The sequence below is a fragment of the Tasmannia lanceolata genome, unplaced genomic scaffold, assembly GCF_043159265.1.
Source record: "Tasmannia lanceolata isolate RefF3 unplaced genomic scaffold, GAP_Taslan_0.1 ptg000015l, whole genome shotgun sequence".
NCBI classification, from domain to species: domain Eukaryota; kingdom Viridiplantae; phylum Streptophyta; class Magnoliopsida; order Canellales; family Winteraceae; genus Tasmannia; species Tasmannia lanceolata.
The window spans coordinates 63334821-63359724 of NW_027518692.1; the positions used below are offsets into that span (position 1 = coordinate 63334821).

The 24904-nt window shown below is 37.9% G+C and overlaps 2 protein-coding genes across 6 annotated transcripts; one reads left to right on the forward strand and one right to left on the reverse strand.

Moving 5' to 3' along the window:
* Positions 1-6814: 6814 nt before the first annotated feature.
* LOC143846509 (BTB/POZ domain-containing protein At3g22104-like) lies at positions 6815-11028 on the forward strand. Of its 2 annotated transcripts, none has more exons than XM_077354953.1 (3): positions 6815-7350; positions 8828-9922; positions 10361-11028. In XM_077354953.1, exons 1-3 carry the CDS (start codon positions 7270-7272, stop codon positions 10811-10813), a joined length of 1629 nt encoding a protein of 542 aa, XP_077211068.1. In that variant the 5' UTR covers positions 6815-7269; the 3' UTR covers positions 10814-11028. The 2 variants fall into 2 exon arrangements, with proteins under 2 accessions (XP_077211068.1, XP_077211069.1); XM_077354954.1 differs by having other exon boundaries at positions 6816-6992.
* Positions 11029-16363: 5335 nt separating this feature from the next.
* Positions 16364-20905, reverse strand: BGLU41 (beta glucosidase 41). Of its 4 annotated transcripts, none has more exons than XM_077354957.1 (13): positions 20631-20905; positions 20468-20534; positions 20297-20355; positions 19735-19810; positions 19577-19648; positions 19400-19487; positions 18893-19148; positions 17851-17966; positions 17553-17776; positions 17415-17446; positions 17221-17323; positions 17032-17140; positions 16364-16744 (listed from the first exon to the last, which is right to left on the reverse strand). In XM_077354957.1, exons 1-13 carry the CDS (start codon positions 20745-20747, stop codon positions 16558-16560), a joined length of 1506 nt encoding a protein of 501 aa, XP_077211072.1. In that variant the 5' UTR covers positions 20748-20905; the 3' UTR covers positions 16364-16557. The 4 variants fall into 4 exon arrangements, with proteins under 4 accessions (XP_077211072.1, XP_077211071.1, XP_077211070.1 ...); XM_077354956.1 differs by having other exon boundaries at positions 19400-19490; XM_077354955.1 differs by having other exon boundaries at positions 20288-20355.
* Positions 20906-24904: the final 3999 nt, after the last annotated feature.

The following is a 24904-nucleotide window of genomic DNA, read 5'->3' on the forward strand; positions in this document are numbered from 1 at the left end:
GCTTTCTTTATGTGAAATTGCCTATTTTGCAGAAAGCCACCCGGGGCTCACATTTCCAGGAGACAAAATCTGCTAAAAAGTTATCATGTGTGGCTGTTCTCTCATGCAAAAGTCAGCCTCAAAATCGCTTACTGCGAATTGCCTAGCAAATCCCATGTATGGAAATATGCAGGATACACTGATATTTTGTCACTATCAAAGTAGACCTACGAGACTCCTACATATGGGCTCACAACTTGTGTCAATGTCCCATCCAACTAGATTTCGGTTGTGTGTCCCACCTGGAACAAACCCACTACTTGTGCCTATATTCTACCCATTTATAATTATATTCCAATCATTCGGATTTGTCGAACCGTCTAGGTTCATTGACAGCCCTAGACAGGATCCACAAACAACTCCTTAAAAAACCCTTGGTTTGAACTTTGAAGTGAACCTTGTCACAGCTTCAATCAATAAGTCCATGTTTGGTAGCCCTAAAATATTTTTCCATGAAATGTTAGCTTGTTAAATGGTGAGAGGGTAGGGGAGGGTGGGAAAATGAGAGACTTTAGAGGGCATGAATGAGGAGAGGGTGAGAAGTGGTTAAAAACAGAGAAAACAAATCGTATTTTTTGGTGGAGTATCCCCCCCCCCGCCCCTCTGTTTCTGGCTTTTTTTTTATCCTCTCTCGATCATTCCCTCTCATCTCTCCCCTCTCCCCTCTCCCCTCTCCCATGAAAAAAAAGAAAAGTCATGGCTGCCAAACATGGCTATGAGATAATATTCGAAAAAAAAAAGCATGCTTACGAGATAAATCGCACATCTGTTTCCATCGACTAGCAATGCCAACTATTTTTTATTTTATTTTGGGTCTCTTGCTTAGTCAAGAGCAAAAGGGGATTTGCTAGCGTCCATCCTAGAAGGCTTTTTGCAGATGGCCTGTTGCATGTGAGAGCAGCCACATCATGAATGAAGACAAAATCTACTGAAAAGTGAACCGGTGTGGCTGCTCTCACATGCAACAGGCCATCCGGGAAATGCCTTCTGCGATGGACGCTAGCAAATACTGGAAAAGAAAAGTCAAAACGTAATGATAAACTTGTGGAAATAGAAATGGTGGGCCAGGGGTAATGAGTGTCACTAGTAACTATATATTTAAAAAATTAAAGGGATTTGCTAACATCCATCGCACAAGGCATTTCGCGGACGGTCTGTTGCATCCGGCAGCAGCTACAGATGCACACTTTTCAGCAAATTTTGTCTTCATTCACGAGGTGGCTGCTGCTAGATGCAACAGACCATCTGCGAAATGCCTTCTGCGATGGACGCTAGCAAATCCCTTAAAAAAACGGAAATGATATATTTGCCCCTTGTTTTATTTGGGACAACCCCTCTAGTGTAAAAGAGATATCATAAATACATTATAGGAGGTTGCCCCAAGTAAAAAAAAGAAGAAGAGAGGGAACATATCACTTCCCTTAACAAAATGCCTTAATTCTTTTTCTTTAAAAAAGGAAGAAAAAGAAAAATAAAAGGTGGAAATGCAGCCGTCGGTAGGGAAAGAAAATAAAAAAGGGGGTGGATATATCATTTACCTAACCTTTTCATGATGCTATTTTTATCCCACGTTGATCATCAAAGTGAGAAGCCTTTTGTCCTAATATCTCGTTATTTCACAGATTCAAACGTGTTTATTATGTTGTGAGAACATTTTGGGAAATGATATATTCTCCTCCTTTCTTCCCAAGTCCCCACCACCCGGTCCACCCCTATGCAGTGGAAACGGGGGAGAAATGGGGACGAACATCTCACTTCCTTAAAATTTTACGTTTTTATCAAAGGGAAATGATTTCTGCAATTCACTGTTTTGATAAGCAGGCGCTCCAATTTTTATAGTTAAAGTGCTGTCAGAGGAATATTACCGTTTTTAAAAACGCTCTTAAAGACCTTTAAATACTACACGACAAACAAGTGGAGCGCAAGTTTATCAAAATAACGGAGCGCTGAAATCATTTCCCTTGTCAAATCTTTTTATTTTTATTTTTTATGATGTAGGATGTCCTCACACCCTTCGGGAGTAGGACTAGTCCCTACGGATACACGCAACGATCCACTCACCACGTGTATCAGGTAAGTCAGGGGCGGGATTCGAACACTCGTCAACAGGGAGCAAACCCGTGACTTTATGCCGAAGAGCCAACGCCTTGGTGGGTTTCCCTTATCAAATCATGCTCACTTGCATAGGTAGCGAAAAATTCTTTCGGAAAGCATGATTTTGGTGCTTCCTTTAGCCTTCTTTCTAAATTAGTGTGAATGTCCGCAAGATAATGACTGAACGGGGCCACCTCCCACACTCTCTCCCTATCTTGACGCCATGTGTAAAATCAAGTACCTCTCTTACTTTACCCTTTCCAATTTAGGGTGCAATTCGGGTCGGGACAGGTTGAGTTCAGGTCGGGTTCGAGTTGAGTTTTTCCAACTCGGGTTGTGTTTGGGTCGGGTTTTGGTTGAGGGTTTGGTCAACCTGACCAGAGTGAAACCCAACATTTTTTATCATTTTTTTTTCTTTTTTGTAAGCTCAAAAACTTTGGGTAGGGTTGAACTCTGGTCGGGTTGTAAAAAAAGGGTTCCTCAGGCCCGAGTTGCACCCCTACTAGTGCCCATTGGAACAACAAAAATAAGTTCATGGGTAAACCAATGCAAGGAAAGTAGATATATTACACGAAAATAGTTTTCTCCGAAATGGAGTACCTCCCGTAACTACCCTCACTGGAACATATTAAGTTTTGTATTTTTGAGTGAGATTTTATATGGTGTAAGCCCTTATAGTCCCTTATTTTTCAAAAAGTATTGTACGAACCACTTCATAGGATGATCCAAACCGTCTATAAGATGGAACACACCGTAAATAGGTTGTTCCCCAAAAATCATTACCATAGGATGATTCCAACCCTCTGATCTATAGAGAACTGCATATTATGGAAACCTCTATAGATCGGAGGGGTTATCATATGGAAATGATTTTAGGGGAACAACCTATTTACGTTGTGTTCCATCTTATGGACGGTTTGGATCATCCTATTAAGTGGTCCGTACAGTACTTTTGGAAAAATAAGGGACTATAAGGGCTTACACCATATAAAAACTCGAGTCGGGGTATCATAAAGACAAGTTATTATGTACTAGGGAGTAGGCAATTTCGTAGAAAGCCTTTTTACGGCCCCTCTTTTTCAATATAGTAGAGCCACCTCATACCTACATTTGTCTTATTCGTTTGGTGAAATGCCTAGACTCTGCAAGATCATAGTGGCTTTCTTGTAAAAATAAAAGTGCACAAGAGTCATTTATCAGACACAGGATTGCGCTTGGGTAATTGCGCATCCTTTTACCCAAACTGAAAAGTAGGGCTGCAACTCGGGTCGGGTTTTGAAGAACCCAACCCAACCCGAAAAATATCTCGGGTCGGGTTTTTCGAAAAACCCACGATTCCTAAACCCGGCCCTACCTATGATAAATCTCTGGCCGGGTCAGGTTATTTTACTTTGACACAATTTTTTAAAGAAAACTCTTGTGATTGCATGTGTGCGTGAGTTTTACTTTTAAGTTTTCACTTTCAAAGTAACAAAGTTTTAGAAAAAAAAAATACATATTATAACTTAAGTAACTCGGGTCGGGCCCCTTCAAACCTAGCTCGACCCGAGATTGATGCGGGCTTTTGGATCGTAAACCCGGCTCGACCTGAGATAAACATGAACTCAACCCAAGCTATTTTCAGGTCGGGTCGATGGGATCGGGTAAAACCCCAACCAAGTTGCAGCAAGTGAAAAGTGGGAAATTCTGCTAGATGATTGACTGATTGAGTATTGATAATCATGTGTCACGTTCTTACGGTCGGGAATAGTGACATCATTGCCCACAGGCAGTCAAAAGCCCTTCTCTTTTAATAAAAAATCGAAACTACCACTACATAACCTCGTGAGTCTTTATACTTAATCTCAGCGTATGTGAACTAGGGAGTTGATATCTGCACCCCCCCTTGTGTTTCTTTATTATTTTTCTTTTGACAACATCCTCTTATTTTCATATTGGCACCCCAGCTAGTCACTCCTTCCCTGTTGTTACATGTTACATTTGAAGCTTATCTAATGACTTACGATTTATATAAATGTAAACACATTGCATTTACCCACATAGATATTACATACCTTCCAAATGTAAATTTCTTGATAGATAATTATTATCATATACATGTAAATTTATTATACCTTTTCTATACCATAATATAATGTGAAAACTTTGGTTTCCTTGGCAACTTAACTATGTTATTTAAAAACTTTTAAAGGTAAGCTTTCCTCTAACTCATGAAATTAAGCTCTCAACTCTTACTGATTCTATTTTCCCCTCATAAAACATTAGTCATAAAACCATATTAGTTTTCCCATAAATTATGTCCGCGCATACCGTGTGCTGTTTTCTTGTTCAAACCTAATTTCTCTCTATAGAGATTGTACTCCAGTAATCTAACATAGCTACCTAATCTAACATTTGCTCAAGTGTGTTCGTATTAGATTTTAGGAATCGATTTTCAGTACAAGACTGATTATTGGACTCAAAATTAAACATGATTTTGAGCCCAATAATTAGTTTTGGACTCAAAATCAATTCTCAAATTCCAAAACAAACAGGGTCTCAATTTATCACCTATATGATCCGATGGTTAGAAGTAATGCGATCTGATATATTGTAACACTTCTATATTTAATTTTTGTGGGCAAGCATTGATGTTCATCAAACAACTGGGCTAGTAATCTCCACCCTGTCATATTTAAGAAAAGTGAAATTCTAATATCACTCAAATTAAGGCGAAGATCCTCCAGCCTCCTCGTGTATGAATGGGATCATATTTTGGCAATGCATTGACCATGTTACCTGTGGAGGAAGGATCATCCTTTGATCCTTGGGTAGTGGAAAAATATATTGCTTGGATGATAGGTATGGGTCCATGTCAAGTGTGGCCGTGTGGCTCCCATTGCATAAAATCAACCGAAAGGGCAACGCCTGCGTCTCTTTGATGCCTTGCTCGCTAATTTTTAGTGGGTAATGTTTAGCAATATACTATTTTTTTTTTTTAAATCTCATCCCTTCAGAACAAAAAAGTAAAAAGGATAAATCCACCCCTTTTGATTTACTTGGGATACCCAGCATTAGTGTACGTGGCAATCAGCCCCATTGAATCCTTCTGACATGAAGTACATTGGCCCCTCTGCAGTTATTGATACATTGTTGTTGGGTGTCCCAAGTAATCAAAAGGGGCAGATCTATCTCTTCCCAAAAGTAGAATAGTCCAACTGCTAGCCACAGCTTTTTTCAAACTTGAGGCCTAGGAAAGAGAGGGATGAGTCTTCTCATCGAGTCTCCCAACAATGCACTCACTATCTCAATCAAGCTCCGCTTCAGTCTGCGTTTTTCGGATAGCTGGGATCCGACGTTGAAGTGTGCTCCCTACCACGCTACTCTCACTGCAACTGTAACTGTGTGACTAACAACAACAGTACCAGTTTTGACTAACTGTGTGACTAGGCAAGTACCTGGGGCATTCGATTTGAATAGTTCCTATTGATTTGGCCGGCCGGTCGGAGACGCATAAGGGACAGTTGGATGCGGAGGCAGCTGGGGGATCCATCCGAGTAAGATATCTCTCTACGGGAGGCGTTGATCCGGGGCGAGGCAGGAGGTTTTTGTTCTTCTTTTTTCCTAATAATATGCCAAATGACCGATTACTCCAAAAGCTTAAGCTGTTAGAATTAGAGTTATTTAATTATTTATACTTCAACATAATTAGACTTTGTGACATTATTATTATTACGAGAAAAGGGTTTCTGCGCTCGATCGCAGATAGCTTATCTGCGCTCGAGTGCTGGAAACACGGGTGGGGCCACATTGGGGGGTGATCCTAAGCATTCATTTGACAGGCTTCATCATGGATGAAGGGTGTACCAAAAATCAGCTCTATTGGACCATCTTAGGGTGTCCATTTGTGGGAGAGAAAATAGACGGATACTGTTTGTCCACAAATCTACTCACTTTTCACCGAACAAATGGACACCCTATGATGATTCAAAGCCGATTTTTTTATGTACAACCTATTCATAAAAGGGCCCATCAAATAAATGCTCTGGATCCCCAATGCGGCCCACCCGGGCAGAAACCGTTTTCTTTATTATTATTGTTTAAAAAATGAACCAGCGGAATGCATATAAATTACATGCATCGATACTTAGACAGTGAGTCACATCTCTTGCAAGAACTGGGCCCAACAAGTAGATCCGTACATGATAACATTTAAATCATGACAGAACAGTGATTATTTTGCTTTAGAGTGAATATTTCCACCCCCTTTTCTAGCATCTTCACCCCTCTTGTATGTCTTTTCCTAAAAGTGACTTTATTTTAAACAAAAGATTTCCCTGTATCCCCCACCCCCTCTCCTTTCTAGCATTTCCACCCCTCTTGCATGTCTTTTCCTAAAAGTAACTTTGTTTTAAGCAAAAGAGTGTATTAATGTTGTCATTCTTAGGAAAAACAAAATAAAGAAGGTGGGAATGCTGGAACAGGGTGTGGAATTATCATTTCCCTGTATAACAAAAAAATCACTTCTCATGCTTCATCTTCTTCTAATTGTTAGAGACCGAGTCCATGTATTATACTCAACATCATTGTTCATTATTCTCATTATTATAATATGCATATCTTTTTTGTTTTAGTATTTGGGTAGGTATATCGTATATGAGCATGCCGAAGTAGGTATATGAGAATGCTGGCCTGATAGCAAGATCATCTACCTAGGGTAATATGGTCACATGAGAGAGAGAGAGAGAGAGGGAGAGAGAGAGAGACCTTTTTCTGTGAGGGGTGTGTGGTGTACGACTCGGGAGAAATGGAAAATGCAATAAAGAATGGGAAAAGAGAAGGCGTAGATAAGGAAGGCAGCAGATGACTTCAGTAGTAAGGTCATGGTTATTGTCTTAGGAAAGAGTATTTTGGTATTATAAAAAGAAAATTGCAGGAATGTCAGTCCCTTACAACTGTTTGGTTTCTTTATTTTTGGCATTGGTGCCTTAGAAATGCTTTTCCTATAGGAGGGCAGAGCTTTCTTCCCATTGTCTCAGTACCCTTCTGATAATATGGCTTTATGCCTTCTCTTTTCTCCATCAGTCTCAGTCTCTGCCTTGGGATTGGTCTGAGGAAGTTGGTTAGAGGGACGTGTTATTGAGGGACTGATTTGAGATGGGTCTTTCTGGAATAATGGATTTTTGTTGTGATCTGGAAGTGGATGTAAACGGGGAAGAGGTTTTCCTGGTGGATACGGTATTTGTTCTTTAGTTTTTGTTCCAACATTTTTTTCTGTTCCTTTGGTACTAGTAGAGTAGTAGGTTCTTATATGTGATCTTTGCGGTTTTTAAGATTGTGTTGGATTTAGTTTGGTGTGTTTTACTGGGCTTGTGTTTTTCCTTGGTGGATAAGCACTTCTCTGTTTTTTCCGTTCATAATTTTTCAAAATGTTTTTTTTTAGAAATTAAGGATAGATTCTACGTTTTTGTTTTCCTTTGAAGGGTTTGTCGGATTTGGTTTGGTTTGCTGGGTTTTGTATTTGGTTGAGATTTCGTCCTTGGTAATGGAGCCATTCTTTTGATTTTTCCCCCGTGTTTGGTGTTTGGAAATGTTTTTTTTGGCAGTAGTTGGTGTTTGGAAACAGATGAATTGTGTAGTTGGTTAGTAATTCTTGCTTCATTTGATTTGTTCTCATCCTCTTGTATCTCTAGAATTGAAGCTTTCTTGAATCTGCTGTAAGTGGTATGGTTCTCATTTTGTTTTGGCTTTCACCTGCATTTTCTATTTTGGTTGCTTATTGGTTTCTAATAACTCTAGGTAGATTGGAACTTACGTTTTTGGGAGGTTTTTCAGCTGTATTAGCTGTTGTTTGTTCATTCCCTGTTTTATGCATTCATTCTTTTCTCTTTTCTATTATTGCTTGCCCATTTCATTTCCACCAATTTTTCCAAATGTGGGACTCTACTTTTTCTCTGTTTTATTAGGCTGGTTTCAGTCCTTTTATTCAGTTGTGGCCACTTGTTTTCACCCTTTTTAATAATAAGGTGATGGGTTGGATCTTTTTACTCTCTCTTGATTTCTGGTTTCAAGGGATTTGATGTCTACACTTTCCTTTGTTTTTTTCAAATATTTGTTAGAGATTGGGGTTAGTCTCATGTTATTGTTATCTTTTCTAAGTAAGAACCATTTTGGAGCCATGATTTCCTCATTACATTGCTTCAATTTATTGTCTATAATGACATCTCACCAAATTTTTGCTGGAATTTTCTCTTTTTCTCTTAAATGGGTTCTTGCTCTTTTCATGAATTTAATGCTCTGGTTGGATACCCAACAGAGTTTTCACCTTTGAAAGGGATTGGGTTTTGGTTTGGCATATGTCTTTGATTTCTTGTTGGTTCCTTGCCAAGATTAGAAAAAAAAGCCTGCTGCCATTCATTTAACATTGTTAATTTAATGCTCTCAACTTCTATAAATGGTTCCTTGGATTCTTCTGGCCATCTGAATTTTCTCTAGCTTCCTATCGCTTTGTTGGTAGTGGATTTACTCTTATATACATATGTGTGTGCACTGATATTTTTATCGAAATGTTGCTTTTAGGCCATGATTATCTTGTCTGTTTTTTTAATTTTATATTTCCATCAACTGAATTCATTTTGCTCATGCATACATTCTTATGCTGTAAATTTTTTATGAAATGAACTGACTGTAATTCGTTATCGAAACCCTTCTGCAGAGAATTCTTTCATCTTTCTCTGGTAGATTAAGCAAACTTTTTAATAAACCAACACATGGATCCCCCCTGAAAGTGATATTCCATGATTTGCCTGGAGGGCCAGAGGCTTTTGAGCTCATGGTGAGGTTCTGCTACAATAGCGGCAGAACTGAGATAACACCTTCCAACGTCTGCGTCCTTCATTGCATTGCCCATTTCATGGAAATGACAGAGGATATCTCTCACTCATGCAATTTAATTGAACAAACTGAGAAGTCCCTTAAAATGATTAATTATTGGACGTGGTCCGAGATTCTGGTTGGGCTAAAACAGTGCCAGGATTTATTTCCCGCAGCTGATCCATCAGGAATCCTTCAGAAATACTTGGATTCTCTTTTGGTCAGAATTTCTTCAGCCAGCGAAGCAAGCCCTTCCACTTCTTCACCAGACAGCTCTGGTTTCCGTTTTTCATGTGATACTAGAAGCACTGAAAGCACAAAAAACAGCTACTATAGAGCTTGGTGGTTCGAACAAGTTACATTTTTGAACTCTGATATCATTGAGAAGATGATCAAAACCATGATTGCCCAAAAGTTCGATCAAGTAATTATCAGTAGGTTCATTTTTTACTACCTCAAGTCCAGAGTTTCGAGGGGCACATCCGATGAAAAGAGTAAAATCGTGGAGACTCTAGTCGATCTGCTCTTTATGCTTGATAGAAGCTCTGTTTCTTGCAAGTGCTTGTTTGGGATACTTCAAGTGGCTTCAAATTTGAATATAAGAAAATGTTGCAGGAACAGGCTAGAGAGTATGATTGGCGCTCATCTTGATCAAGCAACGTTGGACAATCTACTTGTTCCTTCTCCAATTCAGATGAATTTTCTGTATGATGTGAATCTGGTTTTGAGGTTCTTGAAATCATTTCTTAGCAGCGGCTTTTGGGCTTCTTCGACTAGATTGAAAATGGTAGGGACATTGATGGACATGTATATTGCCGAAGTGGCTCCGGATACACGTCTAAAACCATCGAAGTTTGTTGCACTTGCCATGTCCCTGCCAGATTCTGCAAGAGATTCTTACGATGGAATTTATCGAGCAATGGACATGTATCTCGAGGTATTTTTTTTTGCATTATTAAATTTTAAAAATGAGCTTTTGGAAGGGAGTTCTGTTAGCAGATGAGAGTTTAGTTCTGGATTCCAGGGTGGAATTTATGCTAGTGAGTTTTGTAATTTTGTAAGTTAGACATTAACAATGATCCCAAAATTCATAAAGAAAAAGGTCTGAATGTTCTAATTGCTTGTTCAAAGATCACATAACTGAAGAATGTTAAAGATTCTGTAGATTTGGAAGAAAGGATTTCCCAACTTGATCTGCAAAGATCACATAATTACATAATGAAGTGCTAATGCCAATGCCAATGCAAACACGAAGTGAACAAGTTTAATAGGAAATTGCATAAGAGTTCTAGTAACAAATGTAGGCTTGCTCAGACGGATTTTGGATATTTTGGCCGAATCTGGCTTTCTGATATGTTGTTGCGTGTTCGTGCAGGTTCACACTGGGTTATCGGAAGAAGAAAAGATGAAGATCTGTTGTGTGTTGAACTATGAAAAGCTCTCATCAGAAGCTTGCAAGCACCTTGCGCAAAACTCCAAATTCCCATCAAGAGCAGTAATTGAAGCACTCGTTTCTCAGCAATCCAAGCTCAAAAATTTACTCCATGACACAGATAATCTCAAATCCTTTGGCAATTTGCCCTGTAGTTACTCAGACAAAGCTACTAAAGGGAAGAAAGATAACAGTGGAGATCAAATTATTCTCTATGCAAAAAAGCTTGATTTGTCAACCGAGAACGAAAATATGAAAGCACATTTGCAAGGAATGCAATGGAGGGTGATGGAATTGGAGAAGCTTTGCAGGAAAATGCAAAACCAGATGGCAAAGATCATGAAGTCCAGATTGTCCAGTCCTAGTAATGCCAGATTACCCAAGCTATGTTCATGACGATGAAAAAATCTATATTTATTTCATTTCCATATTACTTTTCTCTCACAGTCTATTCCATATCCTTTTGTACAGTATGAGAAATTGGGTTACTGTAACTGTCTCAGTTTTTTCTTCCTTTCAGAAAAGTAAAGATGATTGAAAGTAGTGTCTTTAACAAAATCATGAGAATTTGGTGGATATTTCCAGAGTTTTCATTGATGGGTCATGTCTTCTATCCTCTCTATATAACCCTTCATGTGTGGTCATTTTCTTAGTCCCTCACAAGATACAAGTTGACAAGTTGTTTTCTCAAAAAAGAAAACATTTGGGGTGGATAGAAAGATGAATATGTTGAGTATCATCTGTTAGGCTTAAAACCATCCACCTTTTCATTATAGGAAATGATATCTAACTTTTCTTGTGTTTCTTTTCCTAAAAAGTGGCAGCATTTCCTTCCCCATTTGTTCTTTTTTTCAAAAAAGAGAAACAAAAGGGGGTCGAAATTCTGAGAGAGGGAGTGGAAATACCATTTGCCTTTGATTAAAGGTAATTTCACTTTAATAGGATATTGACCTTTTTTCATTTTCTATATTGCTTAAGAAATTATTTTAAGAATGTCATGGTCTGCAAAAATTATAATAAATCTTCCCATACTTTCTCTGTTTTTTACTGGGTTTAGAGAATAAAAAACATGATATCAAGGTTGTGACTTTCATGTCTAATGGCCTCTTTGGATACCACCAAATAAGGTTATTTTAAATTAATTCTTATGCTCTGTTTCTTTCAAAGTAAAATTGCTGTAAAACAAAATTTATTGGCATATTACACCAATTTTATGTCTGGACAGAGCCTTATTCACAAATGGAAGATCGAGGCCTCTTTGGAAGCCATTAACTACATCATTTAAAGATAATATATAGCCGTTATTACCATTATTTACAAATCAAAGAAGAAATAATCACATATGAAATTTGGTAACCTTCGATGTACCAGTCATTAAAAAAAAAAAAACACTTCCATGCAAATAATTTTTGGAGGGTATCCAAAGAGGCCACAAATCAGTATCTTTAAATATCGATTTGTGATATGATATCAAGGAAATCAGAGTAAAAAAAGTAACTCTTTCGCCAGACAAAGTTGGTAGGCCAAAAATCAGTCTTTGATATAATACATTAACTACATCAAACACCTTATACAACTGATATGTGTCTTGTCTTTTCTATTGGGAACCACTACCTAGTCACTTTTAGGATCAATAGTAATAGGGATTTTTTGGGGTCTTATAGGGGGTGTGTATGTGAAATCAAGACTCTTAATCTTAAGAAACATCACAGAGAGTACATGATCTTTGTCCCGTCCCGAAGGCATTCTATAAAAAAGGGCAGCCCAGTGCACGAGGCTCCCACCATTGCGGGTCCCAAACGCATTCTATGAGGAAGATAAATGATTATAAAAATAAACAATTCAACTTTTCTTGGGGCAACTAAGACTCTCATTGCCGTTCGGCCAAGATTATTATCTTAAGGCTTAATCCCACATCTCAGTTGTAATTTGTAAGGTGCTTTGAGTCTTACCTAGGAAAAAATAAAAAAAAACAATTACAAGCAATGTTAGGGGTATTTTTTGAGAACAATGAAGAGTTCAACCCCCAAAAAATAAAACAATGAAAGAGTTCAAGTGTCCCTTGGATTAAGTAAGAGCTAAGGGCATTTTAGGCATTTTATAAGGCCAAAGATATTAGCTTTTAATGGTTTTGTAACGGACGCTACTGATCGCGTCGGCGAAGAACGCGGCAAAGGCGCACGCGCGGTGGGGCCCGCGCATTTAACGCGGGAAACGGAAATTGTAACGGCTAACGAACGCAAAGGACAAATTCGATCGGGTAACAACGTGTTTTTTTGGGGTTTAGGGCCATTACCGTTACTACTATAAATGCTTCGTCCGTCGTGCGCAGATCTGGACCGTTCATCTGTTAGAGACTAATGACCAAAAGATCATCTCAATGGGACAGTCCTAACATCCAATTAAATGTATTTTGATCTTGTCGAATGTGAAAGCAACCAATCCATGCATCTATATTAGAAATTTATGCGTTAATTTATGCTCTGTTTGGTTGCTGGGTTTTTTTTGTGCCTGGGAGTTTTGTGGGAGAGTAAGTTAAATTTTGGTCCCATCCCATGTTTGGTTGCCTTTTAGCACTAGGTTTATTTTAATCCCACTCTTGTAATGATTACTTGTGGGGTGAATTTTTTAATCCCACTTTTGTAATGATTGCCTTTTCATCCCATCCCAAGATAACCCCAGGAACAAAAATAAACTCAGGAACCAAAAATAAGCTTGAGAAGAATTTGTTTTCTACCCAACAGTTCAAGCAACCAAACAAAGGTTTTTTTTTTCTCCCACCATATCTCCCAGGGTATTTTTTTCTCCCACATAACCAAACATGGGATTTTTATTTTACCAGGATACTTCCAGGACTCTTTTTTTCCCACCTATCTCCCAGGGTATTTTTTTCTCCCACATAACTCCCGGGAACAAAAAAAACCCGGCAACCAAACAAAGCATTAGGGTTTCCATTGAACAATGCTGAGAAGTACCACACAATGCAGTGAAATACAAGGCAAGATGTGCTTACTTAAACAGCATGCAAAGAGTGTAAAAAACATCTGAGTGATCTATAGTTTAGGAGGGCATTTCGAGAAATTGATGATGTTAGCTTGATCAAGACCATTAATTAGGTGGGTACATTTGGATGGCTGCACCCTAAAACTTCTGTAAATCCTAACCATTTCCCTTTCAATCAGTCTTTTTACGATATAGTATCCACAGTGAAACCAACCACCAGATGAATGATCTAGATCATGTTGATGTCACGAAGATCATTGGGTTTGAAACCTCTATAAGAACAGAAGAAATAAAATTAAGAAAACCAAGAAGGAATCTCAAACGTTGAGGGGGCCAATAACTAAATGAAGGAGAGAGAAAGAAAAGAACGAAAAGAAGGACTAGGAGGGTCATACGGCATGGTCAAGGCTTTGGAAAGGAAAGAGGGTACATTGAGATTAGCAAACAAGGCTAAGAAGAAGTTTTAGTGCATAGGGACTGTATATTGGTTCCGTCTAAGTAAAGGAATTAAGGAAATTAAGGGAGTGCATTGAGCTGACCAATCTTTTGGTACAAGTCTCCTTCTCTCTCGAACTTCCCAAAGATGCCATTTTTTTAAGTTTATCAGCAAAGCACTGCATTACACACGTTATCATAAGACTAGTAACGTACACCACCTTATTCGGTTCTTCCACTTCCCGTTGCTTTCAAGGTAACAACTATGCTAATGAAAGTGTTCACATGTTCGAAACTTATTGTTCTACTAACTTCAAAGAGTGCAATCCACTCTTTAAGAAACTCTGATTACTATGAAACTAGATTTGATACAAGTTTTCTAGCTTTGGCCACCAAACGGGTGTCTCTTTCCTCCCACTAAATTGAACAAAATACCATCTCCTAAACACAAGTGGATAGTGGATAATGCGTTCATATTCATCTCTTCTTATCTAAACTTCTTATCCTTCCCAAGCAACGCAATATGTTTCCTTTGCTGTACCAATAAGTCATGAATTTTCAGATTTTACCGTTTAAAGTTTTTGGTCATCAATTTTCTCCACCTAAAATTGAATAATTAGTCATTTCTCCCAAATTTCTAATTTCAAGCAATTCAACAATTACCTTGCGTACAAGATAACCCCATGGAGGGTTAGAATCATCCAATGGGAGTAGATTTTGCTCCATGACCCATCCATAGGTAAGGCCTAGAAAATAAACTGGTTTTTTCTCGGTTTTTTGTGTGTGTATTTGATTTCGTAAACTAGGATCGAACCACTGACCTTTAGGTTGAAGAAGAAAGCAACCTCTGACCTCTAGGTTGAAGAACAAAGCCTGGACCATTTTGCTAGGGCTCAATTAGTTAGCAAAATGTGATTTGGCAAAAAAAAAAAAAAAAAAAGACTGGACGGGAAAATTCAAGTTTAATACGGCATTGGTTAAAAAAAAGTAGAAAAAAAAACAAAATAACAAACGGAAACACAAAAACTGCATTTAAAATTGGGATATGATATTTTCTCCCCCTCTGCAGTACGCATTTGCCCCTCTTATAACGTGAACAGTGGGCAATTTAACGCTTTTTAACGTCAAATCACGTTAAAAGGGGGGCGAATGCGTACTGCAGGGGCGTGAAAATATTATCGCCCTTAAAATTTTGTCATTTAAAAAATGAGGAATTCTAGACTGAAGGGAGCCCTTGCAAAAAAGAGGTGAAAGGGCTCTCCTATTGGCCACACATCACCATCATGCATTAATAACGGTTGAAAAGTCAAACATGATGGGGATGTGCAGCCAATGGGGGAGCCCTTTCACCTCTTTTTTGCAAGGGCTCCCTTCAGTTTAGACTTCATCTAAAAAATATATCGTGGGGTAAAATTGGACAGTTGGCCAAAAAAAGTGTTGTTTAAAACTCGTTTTAAACTTCTTGCTAAACAAATTGGAGTTTTTTAACTGTAAAAGTTTTAAACAGAGAATTAAACGGCACACCAATAAAACACTTTTTTTCAAAAAAAAAAAAAAAAAACCATTTAAAGCGGAGTTTTGCGAACTATGGGCACAATGCCTAAATAAATTGGTTTCCATCATTAAGCAAAAATATGTGCATCTATTTTTACCTCATGATAAAAATCAAGTCATAAAAACACATTTTTACATGAATAATGTCCGCCCATAGTGCTTGTTATCTTAACGCTCTATATGTGTGGCATACATTTCTAATAAACATTTTTGTGACTACAGTTATATGCATTCCAAGTGAGATCATGAGTTTTTGCCTTTCTGGGCTTTCAAAATTGGGTTTCAGTCAACAGGCCCAGGGCCTTCCATTGGGCTCCAACGTATGCAAACATGGGCTTTGCCATAAGAAGCCCAATTAGGGGTTTGAGGAGCCTTAAGTCGGGTTTCTGTTTTTCAAAAGTGTCCTTTGATTTCTTCATGATCTTCTTAATTAACTTTGAAAAAAAAGGAAGGTGTTTGAGAAGATCTCATTGTCAGGATGTTCTTCTCAGTTCACCTTCCTTAACAGAAAGGTCTGAATCTTTTTTCTTCTCAGATCCTATAGAGCAATTCCGTAGTTTGATAATTATGTCTATTTGTATCAAATTCCATATTGGAAATTCCTTGTTTTTAATGTTTCCTTGATCATTAATAGAGTTTCTCTTTATATGTTGTTTTAAGTTTTGCTTTTACCTAGTTATATTCGATAGACATAGTGAATTTTATTTCAGATGTGTTTTATGACATCTTGTGGGGGAAATCTCTCTCTCTCTCTCTCTCTCTCTCTCTCTCTCTCTCTCTCTCTCTCTCTCTCTCATGTTCTTCATTTTTCTATCAAAATATATGATTAGAGGAAATGACAATGAAGTTTATACTGTCATATTAAGTCTTGCTTTGCTGTTGTGCTTTTCAAGAGTACTGGCTAGTAACTTTGAACAAAGACAACATTTTTGTGGTTGGATTGGCTTCTCAAGAGGCAAATAAATATTTTTTGACTTTTATTAAGAGAAGGGTTCTGTTAAAGAGATTAAAGAGATAGGTAGAGTAGGATTTGTATATACATGAAAGAATTTATTTTTGTGAAATTTAGGTGTTTACAATAACATGGGATAAGGATTATACATTGTACATACAATATACATTTGTGAAGATTAAATTAAACAAAGAGGTTACTGACGTATGGTGCTTTGCTCGAGTACTCCTCTGAACCATTGAACAGAGGCTTTTGGGATCCTTGTGAGATTGTTCTTGTAGTCGACGAAGTAGAGACCAAAGCGAACGGTATAACCATAATTCCATTCCCAATTATCAAGTAGCGACCACACGAAATACCCACGTACATCACACCCATCTTCCCTGCAATGTTTCATCACACCCATATGAAAACTACAAATCCTAGAGTCAATCATGTAATTCTTAGAAGTATCGTAATCTCAAATTGGCTATAATCCCACGTCCAAGAATAACTTCAGGGTGTAAAACTATGCATTGATTCAATCCTAAAGCACTTCAGAGCCACCGCAATATCTCACAAAAATTTCAAACAGGAATTTCATACTAAGAAGTTGCTAAAACTTGGACCAAAAGTTTAATGAGTTCAAATTCAAGTAAATGCTTTGGAATTGAGTGTTCATTATCCAAACCTTATAGCAGCAGACAAATTTGAGAGATATTCCTTGTGGTAGCTTATCCTCTTATCATCTTGTAGTGCCTCCCTTAAAACAATAAAAGGGCTGTTTGGATCATCCATTCCTGCAAAGATGAATTTTCATCAGAGAACGTCTGTCATGGAAATTGTGATCTAGTCCATGAATCTGCAAATCCGGCATCACCATTTTCAGTTATAATAACTGGTGGGTTCCCATAGTTATCCTTGATGTATCTCATCAACTTGCCAATACCCCAGGGGACGATGTGCAGCCAACGTGAGGCGGCCTGAAGGTATTAATATCAGAAGCTCTAAGTTGAAACAAGGAAAAGACCACTTTTAAGCTGTAACAAATTCAGCAAAGTGGGTGAAACATACTCTTTCTCCAATCTTTACTCCTCCCCGAAAAGCTACAGTTGAAGGCATGTAACTAAGTATTAGGACTTGAATTTATTGATTTTTTAGGAGAAAAAGCCAAAGGAAAGTGAACAGTGGCAATTCATTATGTTGTCTTACGGGTTGTAATAACGGAAGCATCGGAGGAAGCATCGTGCAATACAAGTTTTCGAATTCTGCTCCTGTCATTTCGGGCATATAATGTAGTATAATGGTTTATACCCACAAAATCCAGTGACCCCGCTAACAATTTAGCCATCTCAGGTGTGATTTTAGGCAATCTACTGCCTATAATATTCTGCATCGAGAGAGGATAGCTGCCGAAGATTAAGGGATTCAAGAACCTGCTTCAATTAACTTCAGTTACTACCCTTATGTCTGAGTTCTTTGATTCATTAGATGAGAAGAAATGGATTACCATCCTAGCCCAAAGTCCATAGCCCTTTTTGCTGCACCCAGGTCATCATTGGTATCAGATATTGGTTCATACCATTTGGAATCAAGAGCAATTCCAACTAGACCTCCTTGTTTTTCCTGCAAGGCCCTGATAGAAACATGATGCTTCCTGTAGAGTAAAATGTGCACACAGACACACAAGCACAAGACGCATACAAGTATACATGGTTCAGCAAGGATGCTTACATTCACGGGAAAGAAATATGATCTTTCACTATGTAAAATGAAGCAAGGATTACAAAGAGATTCACACCAAACTTTTAACCCAATCCTTATCTTCTCGTTCTCACAACCCGAAGATCACCCAAGCTATGCTCGTGTCAAGAAAAAGCCCAAGTCGCCATCTCTCTCTCTCTCTCTCTCTCTCTCTCTCTCTCTCTCTCTCTCTCTCTCTCTCTCTCTCTCTCTCTCTCTCTCTCTCTCTCTCTCTCTCTCTCACACACACACACACACACACACACACACACACACACACACGCACACACACACACACGCAAGGTATGTAATTCCGTATATACTTTAGTTTAAAAACTTCTATCTAATTACTAAACACAAAGAGAGTCCCCACTTGCGTAGAACAAGATACCAATTCCATGACTTCCAATCAAGGTTTTAAATTTCGGCGTAAACCGAAATTTCGGATTTCGGTCAAGACCGAAACCAAAACGTCCGAAATCCGAAATTACCGAAATGTACAAAATTTCGGAAATTTCTGTAATTTCGCCGAAATTTAGGATAAAATATTAATATTTTAATCCTTCACCAAATTTCAGCCGAAATTACCAATACTTCGGCCCAAAAACAGACATTTCGAGCCCCTTTACTGAATTTCGGCCAAAATTTCGGGATTTCGGCTGAAATTTCGGTTTCGGTGGGGACCAAAATTAACCCCGAAACCGAAATTTAAAACCTTGCTTCCAATTTATGCCAACACATAACAGAAAGTAACTGCTACTAATCGTAGCATATATGGAACCATGTCTGTAAATTGGAAAAAGGGTTACCTTGAAATGGAGCTGGTAAGTATGAAATGCAGCAGCATGAGATAAGAGTATGTTGTGAGCAACAACGTATGGTTCAGTTGATGATTTTCCTGCCTTACAGAACAGATGAGCTAGAATAGAGCACCTTCCAGGAGCTTGCAAGCCCGTATCGTAACCTTGGAGCGAAAAACCATGAGGCTCATTAAAGGTAATCCAGTACTTCACTCGATCTCCAAAAGCTCTAAAGCAGGTATAAGCATAACGTTCAAAGTCGTGTCTGCAAGTTATAAAGATCTTTTTCAAGCTTAACTGAATTTTTCTTACCATCCAAGTACTTCAATTTATTTGAACCTAGCTTCAATCATTTATGCGAGATGAAAAACTCCTGTGCGAAAATCAGACCCATGACAACATAAGGGGGGTGCCCCATATCATGTGTCTGGCCCTAACTTGCCCAATGGCATTGGCAGAGGAGTGTGGGCCCATGGAGGGCTTATCTCTTTCCAAATTAAGTTATCTTACGCTTACATTATCTGTCTGTTAAGCCAGCCATCATATCTATCTTCAAGTTCCTGTGGAAGGTCCCAATGATAAAGTGTAACACATGGTTGTATTCCTGCTAAACAAAAAAAATCCATTCTTCAGTACCTTAAAATTTTCATAAAGATTATTAGATGGTTAGAAACAAGGTTATTTGAATGAGACCCTTTTCTAGCAGAGCATCTATGAGGCTGTTGTAGTAATCTATTCCTTCTTGATTGGGTTCTCCAGTTCCATCTGTCAAAGTAAAAGCATGTCATATACACAAACAAAGAATAAGAGAAAAACATATATAGACAAGAATCACAATACATCTGTCTTACTTGGGAAGATCCGTGACCACGAGATGGAAAATCTGTAAGCATCCATTCCCAAGTTCTTCATTAAGTCTACATCGGTCTGTATATAGAGTATATTTCTTTTTGTCATCAGTAAAAGATAAATTGCTGCTTTTTATTTACTGAACATTATTTGAGTGTCATGATTTTCGAAATGAAATCCTAAATTGTATTATTATCTTAGTATGGTTTTGTTTGATAAATTTCTGTGTTTTACTGAACATAAATTTGAGCATTGTCATTATTGAAATGAAATAATTTAAATCATAGTCTCATCTTACTATCGTTTTGGGTCCTTGTTTCATATATCTTGGAATATAATTTTTGTGCAGTCTTTATCCAAATGACATTATCTTTAAGATATAGTATTGGGTTTTAGTCTTATCCAAGGAATATCTTATGTTTTACCAACAGTAGTTTAATTCAAATTTAAGCAACGTTATTTCAGTAATCATACTTTCCAAACTATATAAAAAACTCAAAACGCAGATTCTTAAATTTCACTCTTGTTTTCTTGAAATTTCTAACAATGTATTACCAATTTCACCTTAAATCGATGATACTGATCAACCGCCGTGTTGCCATTGCTAAAATCCAAAATCCGCCCTGTTAAAACATGCAACTAAGCTTAATCAATGACCCATATCCAGGATTAATCGTTTGAACCTCCTTAACTCTTAAATTATTAAATCTTCCTTAAAAGGATTCAAATCCTAACCTGGTCGCTTAGTGAAAGAATCCCAAATACTCATTCCCTTCTTCCCTTCGTTGACTGCGCCTTCAAACTAGGTTCATCAAGTCACAAACCAATGCTATTCATTTTAATGAATCAAAACTCAAGAATGAAAAAAGAGCAGCAAAAACAAACTATAAATCCAAACCTGGTAGGCCGAAGAAGCGGTTCCGAAAATGAACCCATTAGGGAAATCCCCTCTACTTATGGCCTCCACATTGGCAATGAAACCCGTTATGAGAAATAGCATTAGAATGACTGCCATGAGAGTGGATACAAAGCTTGTAAAAGTTTTAGATTTTTTGTGAGGATTATAAGAAGAAGAAAGGGCGTGTTGTCTTGGTTTTGAAGGTGAAGCGAAAATATGGTTGAAGGGATTAGAAAAAACGACCCTTTTGGCTGATAGTACATGCGTTGGGTGTAAGCTAGACAGCTCAAATGGGAAGGTTGATAGGATTTTATACTTGGCAGCTGGGATAAGGAAGCTTGGGATAAAGAAAAGGGAGTGTAGGATAAGGAACTTCAAATGATCTCATCCATGTGGGATATCATTATACATCGTTCGATTTGTTTGGGCGATCCATTAAATACTATTGGTTGAGAGTTAAGGATGAATAGAACTTTTTCATGTTCTTAGCTAGATAGAGGTGCTGTGACAAATTGAAATGATGACTGATCAAATAAGGGCCCGTTTGGATACCCCTTGGATTTGGATTTGGAGGTGAATTTGGATTTCCAAAATCCATGGATTTGAAATTAAGAATTTTAAAATTCACAAATTTATAAATAATGTCGTTTGGATGACCACGTATAGATTTGGATTTCAAATCTAATTTTTTTTTTGTTTGGATGCTCATTGGATTTGAATTTGAAATCTAACAAAACCGAAAAGCCCTAAAACACTTTATATAGAGGCTTTTCAGCCATTTTCCATGATCCAGGGGTATTCTAGTCATTTTACCCTATATGAGGGTATTTTGATCATTTTTTTGTCATAATGGGTGTTTTAGTCATTTTCCATGACTCAGGGTATTTGGTCATTTTCACCTGGTATAGGTGTATTCCAGTCATTTTGCATGACCCGGGGGTATTCTAGTCATTTTACTTAATATGGCGTATTGTTATCATTTTTATCTCATCAGGGTACTTTTAGTCATTTTAGTAATTTTTCATGAACCATAGATCATTTTTACTTGATATAGGAGTATTTCGATAATTTTTCATGATCTTGGGGTATTTTAGTCATTTTACCCTATATGAGGTTATTTTGATCATTTTTATGTCATAAGGGTATTTTAGTCATTTTGTACGACTCGAGGGTATTTTGTCATTTTCACCTGGTATAGGGGTATTTCTAGTCATTTTACCTAATATGACGTATTTTTATCTCATGATGGTATTTTTAGTCATTTTTATGAGCCATGGGTCATTTTTACTTAATCTAGAAGTATTTTAGTAATTTTCCATGCTATTGAGGTATTCTAGTTATTTTACCCTGTATGAGGTTATTTTGATCATTTTTATGTCATAAGGGTATTTTAGTCATTTTGCACGACTTGAGGGTATTTTGTCATTTTTACCTGGTATAGGGGTATTTCAGTCATTTTGCTTGACTCAGGGGTTTTCTAGTCATTTTACCTAATACGATGTATTTTAATCAGTTTTTAATGTCATGTGGGTACTTAGTGTATGTTTGGCGTACCGTTTGAAATAGCGTTTAAAACGCCGTTTTGCAAAACGATGTTTTGCCAAACGGCGTTTTCATGTTTGGTTGGCCATATCAAAGCAGCATATTAAACGGCAAACGGAGGTATTGCGTGTTTGGTTGCAAATGCCCCAAAACAGAGTTTTAGTGGTAAAATGACCAAAAATGGCATTGTTTGGTTGGGCTCAATGTAACTCAACTACTCTCTCATTAGGCCCAATATTAAAAGGTCATTAGGATGTCATTCAAACACTACTAAAATTAAACATCATTGCCAAAAAAAAAATGGCTATACCTTTGGGGTTCTTCTCCTTCTTCTTCTTAACGGCTGGACTTGCTGGATTTGACAGACGAATGGAGGGGCTGAGAGAGTGAGGCATGAGAGGGTTTGCAACTTTGCAAAGTAGATGAAGAAAGTAAGAAACTAGAGTTTTTTTTAATTCTTTTGTCTTTAAAAAATCAAAATTAAGTGATCATATAATAATATCAGCAGCCCCTTGTTTTGAATTAAATATTAACAATTTAATAAATTTGTGTCCTCAAGAATGATATTAACACCCCCACTTTTTTGGTATTTGACGTAACGTATAAAATTGCAAGCATATACGTAAAAATGGGTTTTGGCGAGGGCAAACACGTAAAAACCCACAGCCCAAAAACTGCGTTCAAAACGGCGTTTTACAAACGGACCTCCCCCCCTCCGTTTGCAAAATGCCGTTTTGAGGGTTCAAAACGGCGTTTCAAACGGTGGCTGCGTACTCAAACACTCCCAAACGGCCATTTGGCCCCAAAACGGTGTTTCAAACGCCAAACGGTGTTTTAAACGGCACGCCAAACATGCACTTAGTCATTTAACACATTTTTGGTATATTTTGGTCATTTTAACCCCTTACGGGTCAGATTTAGATTTATAAATATCCTCCCGCAGAAAGGATTTATAAATCCAAAAAATTACACTAACATGAGGAATTTGTAAATCTTGTGGATTTTACTCAAATCCAAATCCAGATGTCATAAAGGCTTGCCAAACTCTGAATTTGGATTTAAAAATCCAAATTCGCCTCCAAATCCAAACCCAAGGGGTATCCAAACGGGCCCTAAACGAAGTTGGAAATACGCAAATAAGGATAGAATAGAAAGAAAAGATAGAAAATACAGAGGGAAATGATATCAACACTCCAATGTTTTGATATCATGCTCTACTAGCTTGTCTTTTAGTATTTAAAATGCTGTCAACAAGTCATTACAGTTCCCAAAAAGCTCTCACAAACTCATTAAATACTAAAGGACAAGCAAGGAGAGCATGGATATCAAAACATTGAAGTGCTGATATCATCTCCCAATATATAATACAAGAAAACTGAGCAAGGAAAGTCAATTAAGGCTTTATCTTAAAGATTTTTTTATTTCGCTGCTTATGCATGTGGTTACATAAAAATAAAGTCCAAGGATACAATGCCTACAACTATCAATCAAGAACTAAGTCCAATTGCAACCAGTACCATCACTTAGATGGAACGAGTAGGGATAAGGAATAACACAAATCCGAACGTCCTAGATAATTCTAAGGGGCCGTTTGGATATGCGGATTTTAGAATCGGGATTTCTTCAAAATTGTAGGTAAGAGACAAGAGAATAAGCGGACTAGCCGTCGTTTTTTACTTCTCACCCTTCTTTCCGTTAGCAATAGAGTAGCAGATCATCCCATATTTTCAGGTTTAAAAAATCTCAGGATGCAGGAGAGATTTTAAAACCTGGATTCTAAAATCTGCGTATCCAAACGGCCACTAAAGATAACTTAAAACGGCCCCTGAGCCTTCTTTTATAGAAAATAAAAAAACATAAAAGCATCCTTTCAAATGTTGCAATGGAGCCTTGATATTTGATCCAACAGCAGCATTGTGCAGCTGTTGGATCAAATACCAAGGGTTGTGCCTCTCACACGAGTATGCACGCTCGGCCACCATATTGTTTCTCGTTGGAATGAACCCTAGATAGTTCTAAAGATTTTCTACTCATGCCTATGAAAAGACTACTGGGCCTACTAAATGAAAGGTTCGAAACTAATGTCATGCCGATGGCTACATATCTGGCCTCTCACGTGCTTCTCCTAAGGAGGCTTCTCTTGTAGATTTCCCCCATCTTAGTACTAGAGAGCGACTTTGATGAATTTACCCGTTGCCAATTGGATGGCTATAATTGTACCTTCAATTTTGGGCCATTGCCCATCTAGTTTAAAAGCCCATCAAATGAATGCTCCTACTCTAGAAGCATACTACTATTACGAGACGCTCATGCCTGAGGCTGAGATATCTGATTGGACCCACTTGCTTTGATGTCAGCTTTTTGTTTAGTATTTGTTTAAAGTAGAGCCCACTATGGCGATGCCATAGCCTAAACCAGCATTGGTCAGGTCAAATAGTGGTCCTCATTGAATATCATTTGATGGGCCCCACTATGGTTTGGCCACTATATATTGGCCCATTACCCACGACTAATGGATGGTGGGCATCCATAATTCACCACATTGCTTGGGTGAACTAAGGGGTGGACATGGTTCCTATTCAACCCGAAGAACCGAACCGAACCGAACCGGCCTATTTGGTTCAGTTTGGTTCAGTTCCGATTTTGGGATCCTGGAATCGTGAAAATTCGGTTCAGTTCTGGGTTTGGGATCATGGAACCGAGAACCGAACCGAGAACCGAGTAGAATCATA

What these genes read in the sequence shown, in the direction of transcription:
- BGLU41 (XM_077354959.1), bottom strand. Translation starts at nt 20,747, where the DNA reads ATGGCAGTCATTCTAATGCTATTTCTCATAACGGGTTTCATTGCCAAT. An exon ending in AGATGCTCTGCTAGAAAAGG is followed by an intron (nt 19,491 to 19,576) that starts GTCTCATTCAAA and finishes TTTTTTGTTTAG; the next exon opens with CAGGAATACAACCATGTGTT. An exon ending in CTTACCAGCTCCATTTCAAG is followed by an intron (nt 17,967 to 18,892) that starts GTAACCCTTTTT and finishes AGGGCCTTGCAG; the next exon opens with GAAAAACAAGGAGGTCTAGT.
- LOC143846509 (XM_077354953.1), top strand. Translation starts at nt 7,270, where the DNA reads ATGGGTCTTTCTGGAATAATGGATTTTTGTTGTGATCTGGAAGTGGAT. An exon ending in AGGTTTTCCTGGTGGATACG is followed by an intron (nt 7,351 to 8,827) that starts GTATTTGTTCTT and finishes ACCCTTCTGCAG; the next exon opens with AGAATTCTTTCATCTTTCTC. An exon ending in CAATGGACATGTATCTCGAG is followed by an intron (nt 9,923 to 10,360) that starts GTATTTTTTTTT and finishes GTGTTCGTGCAG; the next exon opens with GTTCACACTGGGTTATCGGA.